The sequence below is a fragment of the Copadichromis virginalis genome, linkage group LG23, assembly GCF_057382275.1.
Source record: "Copadichromis virginalis isolate Kocher_CV1m ecotype Utaka linkage group LG23, C_Virginalis_male_GT1.1, whole genome shotgun sequence".
In the NCBI taxonomy this organism is placed as follows: Eukaryota; Metazoa; Chordata; class Actinopteri; order Cichliformes; family Cichlidae; genus Copadichromis; species Copadichromis virginalis.
In genome coordinates, this window is record NC_140639.1 from 18,363,629 (window position 1) to 18,382,418 (window position 18,790).

General features: G+C 44.0%; 1 protein-coding gene across 1 annotated transcript; it reads right to left on the bottom strand.

Annotated features, from left to right (window-relative positions):
* Positions 1–11,824: 11,824 nt before the first annotated feature.
* dph3 (diphthamide biosynthesis 3) lies at positions 11,825–17,531 on the bottom strand. The gene is made up of 3 exons (XM_085448350.1): positions 17,341–17,531; positions 13,222–13,296; positions 11,825–12,726 (listed from the first exon to the last, which is right to left on the bottom strand). Exons 1-3 carry the CDS (start codon positions 17,446–17,448, stop codon positions 12,658–12,660), a joined length of 252 nt encoding a protein of 83 aa, XP_085304476.1. The 5' UTR covers positions 17,449–17,531; the 3' UTR covers positions 11,825–12,657.
* Positions 17,532–18,790: the final 1,259 nt, after the last annotated feature.

Consider the following 18,790-nt stretch of genomic DNA (forward strand, 5'->3'; position numbering starts at 1 on the left):
CTGCAGGAGGGGGAGATACAGGAGAGGTGGAGGAAGATCTCAGCCTGGGCGTCTATTGTCTCATGTAGTGTGGAAGATGAGTGGATGGTGGGGTGGGTGCAGTTTTCTCTGTGGTGGGGTTGGGTGGACTGTCCCGGGCTCTGTGGGGCCGGGTGGTGCTGCTGCACTGGCCCCCGGTCTGGATGGGCCTGGCCCCCCTTTCCCTGACGGGTCGCGGAGTATGGGAGTGCCTACTGGGGTCAGCGGGGGAGCTGGCCCCAGGGAGGGGTCACCTGCCCCTCCCTTCCTTCCCTCCCCATCTCCAGCTGCCTCCCTCTTCACGCTCCACCACAACCACCCACACATGCAGGGCCTTGGAGTAGGGGTATGTCACCAGGGTGCAGAGGAGGCTACTCCCCCCCCCCCCCCCCCCCCCCCCCCCTCTGTCCCCTTCTGGCTGCCTCTGCCTCAATTTTATCCCACAACTTAGACATTCACATTACTCACACTCTCATTACACATACATATAGGATCTTGGGGGTGGGCACGATACACGGAGTCCAAATTACCACCAAATTACTACCAAATTACCATTCCAAATTAAGCCATCACCACCTTCAAACTGTTCACCTACAACACCCCCCTCCTCACCCCACACAAAAGAGGATTTCACACCACCTCCTCCCACCACAACTCTTCATATTCATGAAGCAGATGTGAGGAAGCAGTTTAAGAGTCTGAATGCTCGAAAAGCTCCCGGCCCAGACGGTGTGTCTCCTGCCACCCTCAGACACTGTGCAAACGAGCTGGCCCCAGTGTTTTCTGGCATTTTCAACTCCTCACTGCAGGCATGTCATGTGCCTGCCTGCTTCAAGTCCTCTACCATAATCCCTGTCCTCAAGAAACCTAGGATCACTGGACTAGATGACTACAGACCCGTGGCTCTGACATCTGTGGTCATGAAGTCATTTGAGCGCCTAGTTCTCTCCCATCTCAAGACCCTCACGGCCCCCTTCCTGGACCCCCTGCAGTTTTCATACAGAGCCAACAGGTCTGTAGATGACGCCATCAACATGGCCCTACACTTCATCCTGCAGCATCTGGACTCCCCAGGAACCTACGCCAGGATCCTGTTTGTGGACTTCAGCTCTGCCTTCAACACCATCCTTCCAGACCATCTCCGAGGCAAGCTTTCCCAGATGAATGTGCCTGATCCCATCTGCCGGTGGATCACTGACTTCCTGACGGACAGGAAGCAGCATGTGAGGCTGGGAAAGAATGTCTCGGACTCTCGGACCATCAGCACCGGCTCCCCTCAGGGCTGTGTTCTTTCTCCTCTTCTCTTCTCCCTGTACACCAACTGCTGCACCTCCACCCACCAGTCTGTCAAGCTAATCAAGTTTGCAGATGACACCACCGTTATTGGGCTCATCTCGGACGGGGATGAGTCTGCCTACAGGAGGGAGGTTGAACGTCTGGTGTCTTGGTGCAGCCACAACAACCTGGTGCTGAATGCCCAGAAGACAGTGGAGATTATTGTGGACTTCAGGAAGCACACAGCCCCACTCCCCCCCATCATCCTGACTGACACCCCCATCACCTCTGTGGACTCATTCCGCTTCCTGGGTACCACCATCACTCAGGACCTGAAGTGGGAGCCCACCATCACCTCCGTCATCAAGAAAGCCCAGCAGAGGATGTACTTCCTGAGGCAGCTGAAGAAATTCAACCTGCCAACACGGACGATGATGCAATTCTACACCGCAATCATCGAGTGGTACGCTGGAGCCACTATCAGGGACAAACAGAGACTACAGTGTGTTGTGCGCTCTGCTGAGAAGGTGATTGGCTGTAGACTCCCATCTCTGCAGGACCTGTACACCTCCAGGACACTGCGGCGTGCAGCTCGGATCACAGCTGACCCTTCTCACCCTGGACACAGTCTGTTTGACCTGCTCCCCTCGGGCAGGAGGCTCCTGTCCATTCGCACCAGAACCTCTCGCCATAAGAACAGTTTCTTCCCCTCTGCTGTTGGACACATGAACAATAACCGTATGACTGTTCCCACCACTAACACATGACCCTACGCTGTGTTCACTGCATCATTCCATGTTTTGGCACTGATCACCACCTGCACTCATGTATATATCTTACTACGTAGCACTTTTAATTCTTATTCTCATGTATATATCTCATGTATATCTCATGCATATATCTTTCTACGTAGCACTTTTAATTCTTATTCTTACTTTTATTTTTTCATGTCTATTTAAGCGCAATTTATGACAGTATGTTTGCACTGAAGCACCGCAGCAATTTCCTAATGTTGTAAACCTGCTCAACATTTGGCAATAAAACCCTTTCTGATTCTGATTACCATCAGGGTGTACACCTCACCCCTGGCGTCGTTGCCCACCTCTCAATTTTAAATACACGTAGACATTGAGGGCTAGCAGGAGGGACTATGCGCTTACCTGCTGCTCTCTGGCAGGTAGCTCCATGCCCTCCTGGGTTTTAATTGTACCTTAGAACACACATGCATCAACACTACAATGAGCGGGTGGAGGGAGGTTTGGAGTCTTCTCTCACCCCCATTCTCTGTGGCCTGCTGGAGCGGGGGGGCTAGGAGGAGTTGGCCGTCCGACTGCGGTCTGGAGTGCGGGGCCTCCCTGCTGCTACGGAGTCGGGGCGGTCTGCCTCTCCCCACCGCAGGGAAAAGGGTAACACCACCTGGGTCTGGGTACAGTTCCCCCCTCCAGGGGCAAGGGTACCTAGACCCGGTTCGTAGAGTACGCTTGGGGAGTGTGATCGTGACAGTAGGCCAAAGAAAGTACATGGAAGCGTCAACTATGGTTCGTACGTGCTGTGTTGTCAGTTGCAACGTTAGATCACACGATAGGGAAGGCAAGAAGCTCTAAAATGGGCTCACTTTTAATCGTTTCCCCTCCTGGAGGCAACGGGAGGGATTTCATGTATCCGATATTACTAAACAAAGATGTCAGGCTTGGATTGCAGCGGTCAGATGAGCAGATATCGAGTTCTCTGCCATCCCCAATTTTTTGTTGGTTTGCTCGCAGCATTTTCGTTCCGGTGAGTTCTAAATAAATTCATATCTCTCTTAATAGGCTTTTAGTGTATTTAGAATGCGCTGAGGTCATAGATAATTAGATAAAACATCGTAATGTGTGATGCTATCGAATCACGTCATGTTGACGGAGTAGCTTATTATTTGGCATTATTGCAGGCAAACCAGCATATGAAATATGAAACAGAAAAGTATGTTTATTTTTTTTATTCAAGATCTGTTCACCTGTACTTAGCAAGTACATAGACATGAAATGCAAACTATTTACATGGCAACGCACAGCTGGCAACCTGGCTGTATCTTGGTCATATGGTCAACGTACTCACAACGTGGAGGCTTAAAAACGGCCAAATCTTGTACCCAACCGTTTGTGAACTAGATGTGTCTCCAGGAATTTATAATTCCGAAAATGATTCGCCGTGTATGCGCTGACTCCACAGACAGGGTAAGCGAAGATATCGGGATAGGACAACGGTGGTAGGCTGTCTGGGTTTCCACTCCACTGCCTTATTTCATACGGGTCCACATTACCGATGCACGCTATTTTTTTCCAAGTACCATCTCTTGGCGTCTGGGCGCAATCGGTCGCGATACAGCCCTTTGTCTTTTGCGTTGATTTTAAGCAAGGTTCTGGCAGTCCCGCTTCTAACAAAGTGTGTTTGTTTTGATTTGTGGCCTTCTGACATGGCGCCGCGATCCCACAATGCACTCCAAAGCCCTATAGAGATTGAAAATGTGACGTCATTCAGGGGTAAAACTGCAAAGAATTCTGGGAACTCGTGGCAAGAGGTACTAGCGCACGCAGGCTTTCAATTGAAATCAGTTATACAGCGATAAAAAGAAACACAAAAAATGGCAAGAAGCTGTTGTATTATTAACTGCAATAGCCGGTCGCATGACAGCCACGAAAAGCCGACGGGTAAACAGATCGGTTGTTATTGGATTACGTCGTTGAAGAGAAATTGTTCGAGCCATGTTTCCGAAGTAACAAAGAGGCGACGGGTGGCCTGGATTTCAGCCATTCGAAGACAAAATATAACGTCTCAGGACACTCCAGCTCACAGGTTAGTCTGCTCCAAGCATTTCCACAAAGGTCAGTCTTTTGTTGTAGTTAATACGTCATTTTTCATAACATAATTGGTGATATAGGGTACAAGCAAGTCTGGCTCTGAACAGAAATTGTCGCGCTAGGCTCCTTTGTTTATTGTGCATAAATAGTAAATTGTCCTGACACAATATTGTGTTTCGCTTCTGTTATTACCATGGTACATTTACAAAAACATATACTTTTATTCACAGGGTAAAACAGTTTTTTTGTATCACCAATTGCCCAGTACGATTACAGCAGACAATATTATTGTCACTGCTACATTTCTGTAATGCATACCAGAAATTATTTCCACTACTAATTAATTACCGTTGAGCTCAAAGGTCCTATTAATAAACGTTTAACGAATGTGTATTTATGAAGACGATTTGTGAGACTGGTAAACGTATGATATGTACGATGGTCTTTCGTTCTACACGGTGCATTTCAAGGTCCTGTACCCATCCGTCGGTAAACTGGGGCTTGTTGCAGTGACCTGAAGTTACTAAACTTCACGAGTGTATGCACTCACTCCAAGAAGCGTATAATTATAAATATGAGCGTGGTGAAAATTGGGCAGCACTAACGTATTTTGTCCCTCTGTGTGCTCGTAAAGGTCTAACCCTTTAACTGGTTTGATTTTTTTCCTCGTATCTTTTCTTTGACTTTTCATCAAGTCTGTCTTTGTACGGATCGGCATTGTTCTCCTTCGTTTTGTACATTCCTTTTTGGGGGGCAAAGAAAAAGCAAGAATTTATTGGAACCGAAGAATGAACGTTTTGCGGTGCTGCAAATGCTTGCATTTGATGCAGTACTTGGATTGTTTTGCCACTAGTTCCCGGCATGCAATGCACGAAAGTCACGTGGTCTGTCAATCTCTATATGTAACCACATAAAATCCCTGTTCACCAGTGTTTAACAAAACAAAGGCAAATACTTACCACAGCCAAACAACTGCACTCTGTGCCATCTCCACGGAAAATAACACTTCCGTCTATCATAAAAATATGTTTGCCTAAGAAAACTAAATAGTGCCTGATAACTTTTACTCCTTAAAAGTTTACTCCATCCATCCATCCATCCATCCATCCTCATCCGCTTTGTCCGGGGCCGGGTCGCGGGGGCAGCAGCCTAAGCAAAGAGGCCCAGACCTCCCTCTCCCCAGCCACCTCCTCCAGCTTATCCGGGGGAATACCAAGGTGAGGGTAGGGACGTAGATCGACCGGTAAATTGAGAGCTTCGCTTTTACACTCAGCTCCCTCTTCACCACGACGGACCGGTGCAGCGTCCGCATTACTGCAGCTGCAGCCCCAATCCGTCTGTCGATCTCCGGCTCCCTTCTCCCATCACTCGCGAACAAGACCCCGAGATACTTGAACTCCTCCACTTGGGGCAGGAACTCATCCCCGACCCGGAGTGGGCACTCCACCCTTTTCCGGCTGAGAACCATGGCCTCAGATTTGGAGGTGCTGATCCACATTCCCGCTGCTTCACACTCGGCTGCGAACCGTTCCAGTGCGAGCTGGAGGCCCTCACCCGATGAAGCCAACAGAACCACATCATCTGCAAAAATCAGAGATGAGATTCTGAGGCCACCAAAGCGAAAGCCCTCCGCCACTTGGCTACGCCTAGAAATCCTGTCCATAAAAATTATGAACAGAACTGGAGACAAAGGGCAGCCCTGGCGGAGCCCATCACCCACCGGGAACGAGTCCGACTTATTGCCGGCAATGCGAACCAAGCTCTTGCAATGGTTGTATAGGGATCGAATGGCCCGTAGCAATGGGCCAGACACCCCATATTCCCGCAACACCTCCCACAGGACACCCCGAGGGACACGGTCGAATGCCTTCTCCAAGTCCACAAAACACATGTAGACTGGTTGGGCAAACTCCCATGCACCCTCAAGTATCCTGGAGAGGATAAAGAGCTGGTCCAGTGTTCCGCGACCAGGACGAAAACCGCATTGTTCCTCCTGTATCCGAGGTTCGACTAACGGACGAACTCTCCTTTCCAGCACCCTGGCATAGACTTTCCCAGGGAGGCTGAGGAGTGTGATCCCCCTGTAGTTGGAACACACCCTCCGGTCCCCTTTCTTAAAGATGGGGACCACCACCACCACAGGTACTGCCCCTGATCTCCACGCAACATTGCAGAGGCGTGTCAACCAGGACAGCCCTACAACGTCCAGAGCCTTCAGGAACTCGGGGCGGATCTCATCAACACCAGGGGCTCTGCCACCAAGGAGTTGTTTAACTGCCTCAGTGACCTCGCCCCCGGAAATTGGCGGGTCATTCCCCTCATCCCCAGACTCTGCTTCCTCCTCGGAAGACGTGTCAGTGGGATTAAGGAGGTCCTCGAAGTATTCCTTCCACCGCCTGACAATTTTCTCAGTCGACGTCAGCAGCGCTCCGCCAGCACTATACACAGTGCAGGTAGAGCACCGCTTTCCCCTCCTGAGACGTCTGACGGTTTGCCAGAATCTCTTCGAGGCAGTCCGAAAGTCTTTTTCCATGGCCTCTCCGAACTCCTCCCACACCCGAGTTTTTGCTTCAGCCACTGCCCGAGCCGCATTCCACTTGGCCTGTCGATACCTGTCGGCTGCCTCTGGAGTCCCACAGGCTAACCAAGCCCGATAGGACTCCTTCTTCAGCCTAGTGGCTCCCTTCACCTCTGGTGTCCACCATTTGGTTCGAGGATTACCACCACGGCAGGCACCAACCACCTTGCGGCCGCAGCTCAATGCAGCAGCTTCGGCAATGGAGACGCTGAACATGGTCCATTCGGACTCAATGTCCCCAGTCTCCCTCGGAATGCTGTTGAAGCTCTGCCGGAGGTGTGCGTTGAAGATCTCGCGGACTGGGGCCTCTGCTAGACGTTCCCAGCACACCCTCACTACGCGTTTAGGTGCACCAGGTCTGTCCAGCGTCTTCCCCCGCCACCTGATCCAACTCACCACCAGGTGGTGATCAGTTGACAGCTCAGCCCCTCTCTTTACCCGAGTGTCCAGAACATATGGTCGCAGGTCTGCTGATATGATTACAAAATCGATCATCGACCTACGGCCTAGAGCGTCCTGGTGCCACGTGCACTTATGGACACTCTTATGTTCGAACAGGGTGTTCGTTATGGCCAAACTGTGATTAGCACAGAAGTCCAATAACAGAGCACCGCTCGGGTTCAGATCAGGGAGGCCGTTCCTCCCAATCACGCCCCTCCAGGTCTCGCTGTCGTTACCCACGTGAGCATTGAAGTCTCCCAGCAGGACAACAGAGTCTCCAGGTGGAGCACCCTCCAGCACCCCCCCCCAGGGACTCTAAGAAGGCTGGGTACTCTGAACTGCCACTCGGCGCATAAGCGCAGATGACAGTCAGGACCCGTTCCCCGACCCTAAGGCGCAGGGAACAAACCCTCTCGTCCACCAGGAGAAACCCCAACGTACCGGCAGCAAGCCGAGGGGATATTAGGATACCCACCCCAGCCCGCCGCCTCTCACCAAGGGCAACTCCAGACTGAGACAGAGTCCAGCCCCTCTCCAGGAGACTGGTTCCAGAGCCCAAGCCATGTGTAGAGGTGAGCCCGACTATATCTAGCCGGTACCTCTCAACCTCACGCACTAACTCAGGCTCCTTCCCCACCAGAGAGGTGACATTCCATGTCCCTATTGCCAGTCTTCGCAGCCGGGGGTCAGTCCGCCAGGGCCTCCGCTCCTGGCCGCCACCCGGCACACAATGCACCCGACCCCTATGGCGCCTCCTGCGGGTGGTGGGCCTGCGGGAGGATGGGCCCATGTCTCCTCTTCGGGCTGTGCCCGGCCGGGCCCCATGGACTAAGGCCCGGCCACCAGACGCTCGCCCTTGGGCACCCTCCCCGGGCCTGGCTCCAGGGCGAGGCCCCGGTAACCCTATCCCGGGCAGGGTAAACTGTTCCCTCGGTTTCCTTTTCATAAGGGTCTTATGAATCGCTCTTTGTCTGGTCCCTCACCCAGGGCCAATTTGCCATGGGAGACCCTACCAGGGGGCAAAAGCCCCCAGACAACATAGCCCCTGGGATCCCTGTGACACACAAACCCCTCCACCACGATAAGGTAGCGATTCAATACCTTATCGTGGTAATAAATACATTAATTCTATTTAATGTATTTATTCATTTATTTATAAAGCACATTTAATAACAAGAGTTGACCAAAGTGCTTTACAACATAATAAATAAACAATAAAATTAACATCAATAAGCAAATAAGAAAATTCGAGAAAAAAAAAAAAGGTAACTCTCATGCAGTATAGAAAGCCAAAGAGAAAAAACATGTTTTAAGATGGGATTTAAAAAGAGTGACAGTTGGGGGCTTTCTAATATGAGAGGTAAATCGTTCCACATTTTCAGTGCCACAACCGCAAATGCCCGATCCCCATCTATGAACCATTCTAGACTTGTGTAAGGTAAGGCGCAAATGATCACTTGATCGAAGAGCTCTAGAGGGCGTATAAAGCTGCAAAAGGTCAAACAAATAGTCTGGTGCTGGCCATTTAGCACTTTGTAAGTCAAAAGTAAGATTTTAATATTAATTCTAAAACGCACTGGAAGCCAATGAAGAGAGGCAAGCACCGGGGTAAGATGTCAGTGTCTCTTCACACGGGTCAAAAGGTGGGCTGCAGTGTTTTGTACAAGTTGGAGCCATGCCAGACTGGACTGACTGACACCAACATATAGCCAATTACAGTAGTCCAGTTGCGAAAGGATGAACACATGGATTGCTCGTTCCAAGTTTTTAAGGGATAAAAACAATCACCTTAGATAGGAGCCTTAGTTTAAAAACAGACTGCTGAACAATTAAACGAACTTGTTTCTTAAATGTGAGTTTGTTATTCAAGAAAACCCCCAGGTTTTTTACATGTGTTTTAACAACAGATGCTAAGTTACATAAATCTAAATCTGGGGCATTAGAGTTATAGCTTGGTCCAGAAATAATTATTTTAGTGTTGTCCTCATTAAAGGTAAGAAAATTTGAGACCATCCAGGTTTTAACTTCGTCGAGGCATTTGAATAATGATTCCATGGGAGTGGAGGTATGGAAGATCGTGAAGGACCTCAGCCATCCCAACAACAGACTGTTCTCTCTGTTGAGGTCAGGAAAGCGATTCCGCTCCCTGAAGACCAACACAGAGAGACTGAGGAGGAGCTTCTTCCCGCAGGCGATACGGTCTCTCAATCACACCACCACACAGTACTGACCCACACATACAGTTCTTACACACACACTGGACTTTCTGGACTTTGGTTTTGCACAACACTGGTCACTATATTCTTCATTTCCGGTTAATACTTGTACAGCTGCTGTTATTGTGTATATATTTATTTATATTTAGATTTCTTCATACATTCTTATATAGTTCTATATTGTGTATTGTGTATTTTGTTGTACAGTTATTTTATTTTCAACTTTAATTTATATATTTATCTTTATCTTATTCTTCCCAGTTAAATTTACCCTTCATTCTAATTTGTGTTGTACAGTTATTTCATTTTTAACCTTAATTTATATTTTATTCCTTCCTAGTTAAATTTACCCTTTTTAATTTTTCATATTTATTTCCTATCTTATTCATAGCCTTTTCCTTTTTTGTTCTCTTTAGGTCACGAGCAGTTGTCCAAGCATTTCACTACATATCGTACTGTGTATGACTGTGTACGTGACAAATAAAATTTGAATTTGAATTTTGAATTTGAACATTTAAACAAATAAAATTTCCATTGTCCATTAATTTTTGAATTACTGTTTCATTGTGGTCATTATTAGTACCCCATAACGAACTGTGTGCATTAAAACCGCCACACCAACATGCTTTTCTATTTAAATGGATATCAAGGTTCTCCATTCATTCAGGTGAAAGCCTTTTGCATGGGTTTTAAAAATGTACAATTTTGATGCTGTTCTTATTCCAAACTTCAACAACTATATATTCTGTTTTCCTTTTGCTATAAAAAAAAAAAAAAGTTTCACAACCTCCTCCATGAACCTCACTTCTGCCTCTGTGTTCACCACTATATCCTCTGATTACAAAATCTAAAGTCGGTTTTAGCCAAGTTTCCTGAATACAGATTATGTCTGGTTTCTTATTTAGAGTCTTAAAAGTCATTTAGCCTCATCTTCACTCAATTATTTACATCATCTCCAAGATCCAACTGTGACACATTATCATTTTAAAGATATAAATAAAAGTTTCTAAAAGTCATCCACCGTCAACCAGCCCCTTTCTTTACCGTGAAAAGGTACATAAACCAGTACTGGAAATTTTTTTAGGACGATCACACTCTCAAAAGCAAAAAAGTAGGTTGACTTATAATAGTTAAAATAAACTATGCATTCTGTCAGAGAAAAAACTTTATTTGCAAAAAATAAAATATCAGAACAATGTAGGCATGTTTCCTGTTAGAAAAAGTAAATACATCAAACTGTCTGAGCCTCTTGCGTTTAATACAGTAACTCCAAAAATAATTGCTAGCGTTTGACATCCCATACTCCTCAGCAGATATGGCGTCAGGATTCCCATGCCGGACAGACCACAGTAATTCAGACTGGGCCTTAAATTACTGATTTCATTTTTTTTAATACTATCGCTTCTATTTCTTAGAAGCAAGGACAGAACATGTATAAAAGAAAATACCCAGTGTCTCGCTGTTATCGTTGCTGTGGATTGTGAAGACCAGTATAGGCTATCCATTTAAACATGGAGATTCAAAGTGCACTTAAACAAATGTTGGCCTACTCTTTTATGATTTTAGACAAGAGAGAAACAGGCTGCTGGGTGAGCTACGCTGACTCATATCAGCAGACAGAGTATAGCCTTGTGCTGTAAAAACACGTCAATAAAAAATAAAATGGGCAGAAAAGTTCAGCTCTAAATCCTGTCCCTTATTTCTTTTTGTTACTTTCAACAGAAAATATTATTTGCTGTATTAAATGATTTCATGCTCACTCTAACCTGTGTGAGCTGGTATTGGCATTTCATGTAGCCAGAAACTTCCAAGAAAACTTTGGAGACAAGAATAAAAATGTGAAATAACCTGCATCCATTTTTACAGGTGACCTATTTGTTAACAACTCTCACTACAGATTAGAGTGCCGATGGAGATAGCTGTGAGATTATCTCAGAAACCTCGATGCAATTCCAACACAAACGTTTGAGTGTCTCACACACTCGTTTTGAGCATCACAACCTTCAGAGAACTTCACTGAATGCTGGGTTATGTAAATAAAACAGAGCACTTAGATGTATTAGGAGCAGCTGGTTGTTAGGGATCCTCTGCTCATGTTAGGGAGAGAGAGCGCTTAGGTGTTGCTGCCCTCTGCTGGATTGTGTATTGTATTCAACTATCTAAAAGCATTTTGATTGTAAAGGGTGTGAAGAGTAAAAACGGTGTCTACTGATGCTGAAACAGCTTCCTGCTATGAAAAGAGCAATTCAGTCTCCAGACGAGAAGATGTTTGACTCTCTGATCATGCAGTCACACTTTCCACCACGATCTTTACTAACCAGTCACCTCAATCATTAACCGACAATCACCAAGCTTACTGAAATCAAATTAAATTGATGAAATCAATAACTGAAATATCAATATAATTAATATTAATTTACTTTTATATTGTCTTTAAAAAAAAAAAAAGTCAGACCATCCTATCACAGATGTAATAAGAAAAGAATTTTCATGATCATTAAAAAATCTGGAGTTTGAAAATTTGAATGTTGCTTTGAATCAAACTCTCACCTAACGAAGGGGGGAGGGGCTTTATGGAAGACGCACACATGCTTTTTCTCTGAAAGTTTTCAGAGATATCGACTGCAGAGTGAAACTTTTATTGTGCTAACAAAGACTTTTTAATTCTGTGTTCAAAGGTCATATTATCCACAAACAAACAAAAAGTTTAAGTAAAAACTTATCCCACGGAGATGCCATGGAGCCAATCAGCACACGTCAGCTGATCGATTGAAACATTACTGATTCAGTAATTGTGTCATCACACAGTTTGTCCTATAGAGGGTGTCTGGGTTCTCTGTATGTGGAGGTTTTATATAAATATATATTAAAATATCTCAAAACTACAAAATAAAAGCTCTAAAGAAACCTGCCAGTCCTAAAATGAAGCTTCCTTCGTTCTCCTGAGCTTTAAAGTGAAAGACTGAATGTGCATTAAGAGTGGCGAGGTTGAGGCAGGAACCAACGCTTTGTTTTTTTTAAAGCGCAACCTTCATCTGTTCACAGCAAATGGCTCGGCTCCACGCTCATCCTCCCACATAATCCGCAGGAAGTCCATCAAACACATGAACGCCGCAACCTTGCGTCTTCAAAAAAATTTCATCTGGATCAAGTGTGATTTCATTCAAGATACATCTGGAGGAAATACAGGAGGCAGTGAAAGTCTGGCGTTTCCCAGCACCACCTGGACACAGCGTCGAGACGGGAAATGGTTAAACTGGGGTCTCTGTGAGGTCAAAGGTGAGAGGGTTCAGGATTGAACGACCTCCAGTTTGGCGTGTGACGGCGCTTCAATGATTTCTCCAACCTGGAAAAGATCCTGAAACACACACATACAAAAAAGCCTGTCATTCATTGACAGGTAGTGACGCCCCGTACTATCCATCTGTCTTAAATTTAAAGTTGTACTTTTTAAAAAAAAAATCAATAATTTACATGAACAATTCACCAATGATTTGCAGAATAAAAGCATGATGGTTTAATGTCCCCAACACAAAAAAGTAATGTAAAAGTACTTTTCAGAGGTTTTTGTGATGCTGTTGCATCTTTTCTTTTCTATCATGTTTTTTTTATTTGAAAGTTTTAACTGATCGATATAAAACTGTCCTGATCAAATAATGAGAAATTCTGGTGTTATCACAGGAAACATTTTAGATCAAATAAACACTGAAGGTACTTTAAATAATAAAACAAAGTGATTTCCAGCTTCTCTAAAGTGAGAATTTGCTGCTTTTCGTCACTTTACAAGAAACTTTTTAAATAACTGATCGTTGAGCCCTTTATGGATGAACTGATAAGAGGAAGTCACAGATACCTTATCGTAGATGACTTTAACGATGAGCGAGCAGCTTGGACATGTCGCCACCTCCTCCCCGTTCTCCAGGTCCTCCTTCAAAATAAAAACAAATAAAATCTTCAGGTTTCTGTCAAGGTTTGAATGTTTTTGTGGTTTATTCCTCTCTCTTCCCCAATCAGTCCACGAGTGACATGTTTAGCCGCATGTTGTCCTTAAATTGCTATCGGAGTGGTGTCCAAAAAACAATGTGGGCTTCATAGATAACTGGGAAACTCTCTGAAGGAAACCTGGTCTTGTTAGGAGAGATGACATCCATCCCACTTTGGATGGAGAAGCTGTCATTTTGAGAATTCTGGCCAAATGTATTAATGTATTAATAAAAAGTTGCAGTCTGCAGCTTCTCTCCTCCTGTTACCTCCAAAAAACCCCATCTCAATAGAGACTGTGTCAGCTCCCAAACAAATGAAAAACAAACAAGAAACCAGCAACAAACACCTTAAACATAAAAAAAAAAAATCAGAAAGAAGGAACAGTACAGTATCCACATCTGAACCAAAGAGTAAAACAGTGAAATGTGGATTATTAAATATTAGGTCTCTCTCCTCCAAGTCTCTGTTAGTACATGACTTAATAATTGATCAACAAATCGATTTACTCTGCCTTACAGAAACCTGGTTGCAGCAGGATGATTATGTTAGTTTAAATGAATCAACACCCCCGAGTCATTCTAACTACCAGAAACCTCGAAGCACAGGCCGAGGGGGCGGTGTGGCAGCAATTTTTCACACCAGCCTATTAATCAACGAAAGACCAAGACAGACTTAATTCATTTGAAAGCCCGATGCTTAGTCTTGTCCACCCCAGCTGTGAAACTCAGAAACCAGTCTTACTTGTTATCATATATCGTCCACCTGGGCCTTACACAGAGTTTCTGTCTGATTTCTCAGACTTTTTATCTGATTTAGTTCTCAGCTCAGATAAAATAATTATTGTGGGTGATTTTAACATCCATGTAGATGCTAAGAATGACAGCCTCAACATGGCATTTAATCTGTTATTAGACTCAATTGGCTTCTCTCAAAATGTAAAAGAACCCCCCCACCACTTTAATCACACTCTAGACCTTGTTTTAACATATGGCATAGAAACTGAACATTTAACAGTGTTTCCTGAAAACCCTCTCCTGTCTGATCATTTCCTGATTACATTTACAATAATTGATTAAACAGCAGTGGAGAGTAGACTTTATCACAGTAGATGTCTTTCTGAAAGCGCTGTAACTAAGTTTAAGAATATAATCCACCCACTGTTATCATCTTCAATGCCCTGTACCAGCACAGAGCAGAGCAGCTATCTGAATGCTACTCCAACAGAGCTCGAAGTGGCAAGACATTTCACCCGTTGCCTACTGGTGGTGGTCAGAGGGCCCGGTGGCTCCAGTATCCGGCAGCCTCGCCTCTGTCAGTGCACCCCAGGGTGGCTGTGGCTACAATGTAGCTTACCATCACCAGTGTGTGAATGTGTGTGTGAATGGGTGGATGACAGGTTGTGTAAAGTGCTTTGGGGTCCTTAGGGACTAGAAAAGTGCTATACAAATACAGGCCATTGTTAATAATTTTACCTCCTCACTATGTACGACTCCGGATACTGTAGCTACTGTGAAACATAAGGCCTCAAACCCGAAGTACTTGACTCTGTGGTATAACTCTCAAACACGTAGCCTAAAGCAGATAACTCATAGGCTGGAAAGGAAATGGCATGTCACAATTTTAAAAGATCATCATTTAGCCTTTATAAAGCCTGTTGCTTTATAAGAAAGCCCTCCGCAAAGCCAGAACATCTTACTATTCATCACTGATTGAAGAAAATAAGAACAACCCTAGGTTTCTCTTCAGCACTGTAGCCAGGCTGATCTGAAATCTGTGCACCTGTCACATAAAAGAAATCATCAAGATTGTACGGTCACTCTTCTCCATCTACGACATGTTGCCATTCGTTTTCTGTCGCTTTTCTGGGGCTGGGTCATGGGGGCAGCAGGCCTCTCTCAGCTATCTCCAGTAGTTCTGGGTTCTCCCAGTAGGTCGTGATCTTAACACCTCAGCTGCCTCCTTTTAATGTGCAGGAGTAACATCTTTACCTGACACCCTCAAACTGACCTTCTCACCCCATCTCTGAGGGAAAGGCCAGCCACCCTTTGGAGAAAACGCATTACCTGATCAAACAATTGCAGGATTAAAAGTACCACAGGTCACCCAACACAAATGCTGCCTGTAAGAATAAACTCTCCCCTGAGAGCACCGCAGCAAAGCCGCAAGGTCTGAGGAATTGAACAGAGTTCAGAGAGACAAAGTGTAGGGACAGTGTAAAAACTGCAAGACCTGACTGCAGTCGCAAGTTTGGGATGCTTCGTGAATTACAAAGAAAGAACTCGTCATGAAGTCGGACTTTCCTGGATGAACCTTTGGATGGTGCTGAGCAGGCAAACACTATCAAAACTGATAAAGTCTGAGTTTCTTCTTGCTTATTCTGAGTATCTGTTTCAGTTTTAGAGTGTTCAGGTATGCCAGATGCATCCATACATGCATTTCTTCCAAACTATGTTTCTTTGTTTTAATGTTTCAAAAAGAAAAGAAAAAGAAGATCATCTCCATCAGTATATGACATATCACTAAAAACACCCAAACTCCATTAGAAAAAGTCTAAATTTCCCTCCTGTACACCCGTGTATTCTACCTGCAAAGAAATTAAATATCCTTCAAATGTCAGATCTCAACACAGAAGAGCCAACTCTTAGTCACTGAAGGCAGAGACCCACAAATAAGCTGCAACTCACTGCAGTTTTAGGATTTCTTCAGCCTGCTAACATGAAGGAAGTCTTGATATGGTGAACTGTCATCTTGTTCCTGAATTTAAGGCAAGGCAAGGCAAGGCAAGTTTATTTGTATAGCACAATTCAACAACAAGGTGATTCAAAGTGCTTTACAGAGACATTAGAAACAAGAACAAATAAAAAGCATGATTTAAAATTGATTAAAACAAGAATATAAACTAACTAACTAATTAACAAACAAACAAACAAACAAAACAGTATATAAAATCAAAACAGATAAAATCAGAACAGTAGATAAAATCAGTAGTTAAATGTAAGTTTTGAAATTTAAGCTTAAAGTGTGGATTTGGTGCTTTATTCAAATGCAGCTGAGAACAGGTGAGTCTTCAACCTGGATTTAAATAAACTGAGTGTTTCAGCTGATCTGAGGCTTTCTGGGAGTTTGTTCCAGATATAAGGAGCATAAAAGCTGAATGCAGCTTCTCCGTGTCTGGTTCTGACTCTGGGAACTGATAAAAGACCGGATCCAGATGACCTGAGGGATCTGGAAGGTTCATACTGGGTCAGGAGGTCATTGATGTATTTTGGTCCTAAACCATTCAGAGCTTTATAGGCCAGCATCAGAACTTTAAAGTCTATCCTCTGACGAATTTAAGAGAGCTAAAGTTCACTTCAGCTACAAGTTTCTACTATTTCAGAAAAAAAAACTACTTAAAATACCGTCTTTTCTACCTTAAACCATGTAAAACAAAGTTTCATGATGTCACAAGAAATGACTGATAATTACTCAGTAGGCTTTGATTTGTTTGAACGTTTTTACTCTCTTAAATTTGAAAACTTTTAAATGGAGTTTGGTTCCGTTCACTGACGTAGTTTCACTGCTGAGAATAAAGTATGGTGCTGGTTTATTATTTTCTATTCTTGTGTTTTTCTTAATTTTTGCTGCTCTTAACTTTGTACTGTCCACTTTTTTGTCGTGACCAAACACATTTCCCACGTGTGGGACTAATAAAAGTTTATCTTAACACCAAACCAAACTTCAGTCAAATAATGAGAGATTTTACGTCCCACCTCTGTGGCAAATCCGAAAGGAAGGTTGAAATACTTCTTTAAAAAAAAAAACGGACATATATCAACGTGCCATCAATAAATCCCTGCCGAATCCAGAAGAAGACTGTATCGATGATGAAGGGAGTGGGAAACTCTGTTATGTCCTCCGTGTAAATCACCCACTATATGAAGATGTAAAAACAGGAGATTTCAAACTGAAGTTTGGTTTGTAGCTGTTAGCCGTGAGCTGAACTTACTTTGGTGATGGCGAAGCGGTCTCCGCAGGGACACGGGAAGTAATACGTCTCCGTATCCTCGTCGTATTCAAAGTCCTCGATCTCCACTTCGTCGTGAAACACCGACATTTTCCCCTAAACACACGCAAAGTCCACACAGAACAGCACCAGATCCGCACCGGCAAAGCGTGCCTGCAGCGCGGTGTGATGACGTACACAACCTCTGACTCAACGCTGACGCAACTATCAAAACAATAACACAAACGTGGTCAATGTAAAATAAGGAAAAGTGAAAAATAAGAGCAGTAAAAGAACAATAGAATAAGTTATAGTGACAATATTGAGTTTTAAAGAGCTAGAAAATTTTTTGTGTTTTTGCCATTTTTAACTACGACTGTAGATTGTAGTTCCCACTTATGTCCACTATAAGGAGCCAATTTATCAGAAAACCCAGCTCATATAATTTCAACCGTTGTACCTTTATATTCATAATAAATACTAAATAAATACACATGTAAAGGATTAATAGATACAAGTCAACCACACATTTAATAATAATAATAACAATAATAACAACAATAGCAATGATAATAATAATAATAAGAAGAAGAAGAAGAAAAAGAAGAAAACAAAGACATTTAGATGATGTTGAGGATCAGTTTTAAAGGGCAAATTCTCGAAACCTTTAGACTGTTTTTCAGTGGCATTTGCTGTTTTATGTGCTGGTGAGGCTCACCATTCAAAAATGTTTAAATTTGAGCCCAACAGAAACTCTGCTGACATGATTTCAGTGTGATTTAAGACCAAGGCTGAGATTGTCGAGGCTAGGCTGTATGGCGGGTCCAAACTCAGTTTTCATTGATGGTAATTCGCAACAAACAAAGAAAAACGCACACGGAGCAGAGCAGGAGAAAAACAAACACACAACCTGAAAATCAACAGAACAATGAGCAGCGTGACAGTGATGATGGATTGAAATGACCTGAAGATGATTTCATGAAAATGTTTTCATACTTTCTGGTGACACGGCTCGAGGTAGCAACACTGTCGACAAAAATAATTTCAATAAAGATTTCTTTATTAAAAAATGAAAATAAAAGCCAACAAATACAAATGAAACCTCTCATATCATCACTGAAATCTTCTAACTGTTGCAAAATTAAATACAAAGGAAGATATTTTATATGTTTGGATCAGTGAAAAGTTATTAAAATGACATTTTCCCCCAAAGGCCTCAGAATCACCTTTGATTACAACGAAGGCCCAGCCCACAGCCTGACGGTCACAGGAAGCTCTCACTTCCTCCAATCACAAACAAGCTGAGTCCTGAAACTTTCTCTGCACATGCTCAGTAGAGGTGTGGCAGCCACCAGATCCACCTATTGTATCAATTTGAAAATCCTAGGTGACATATTTCTCAAGTTGTAATGTTCACAAACTTGCCTGCCGGCCAACCCAGTGGGATGATGAC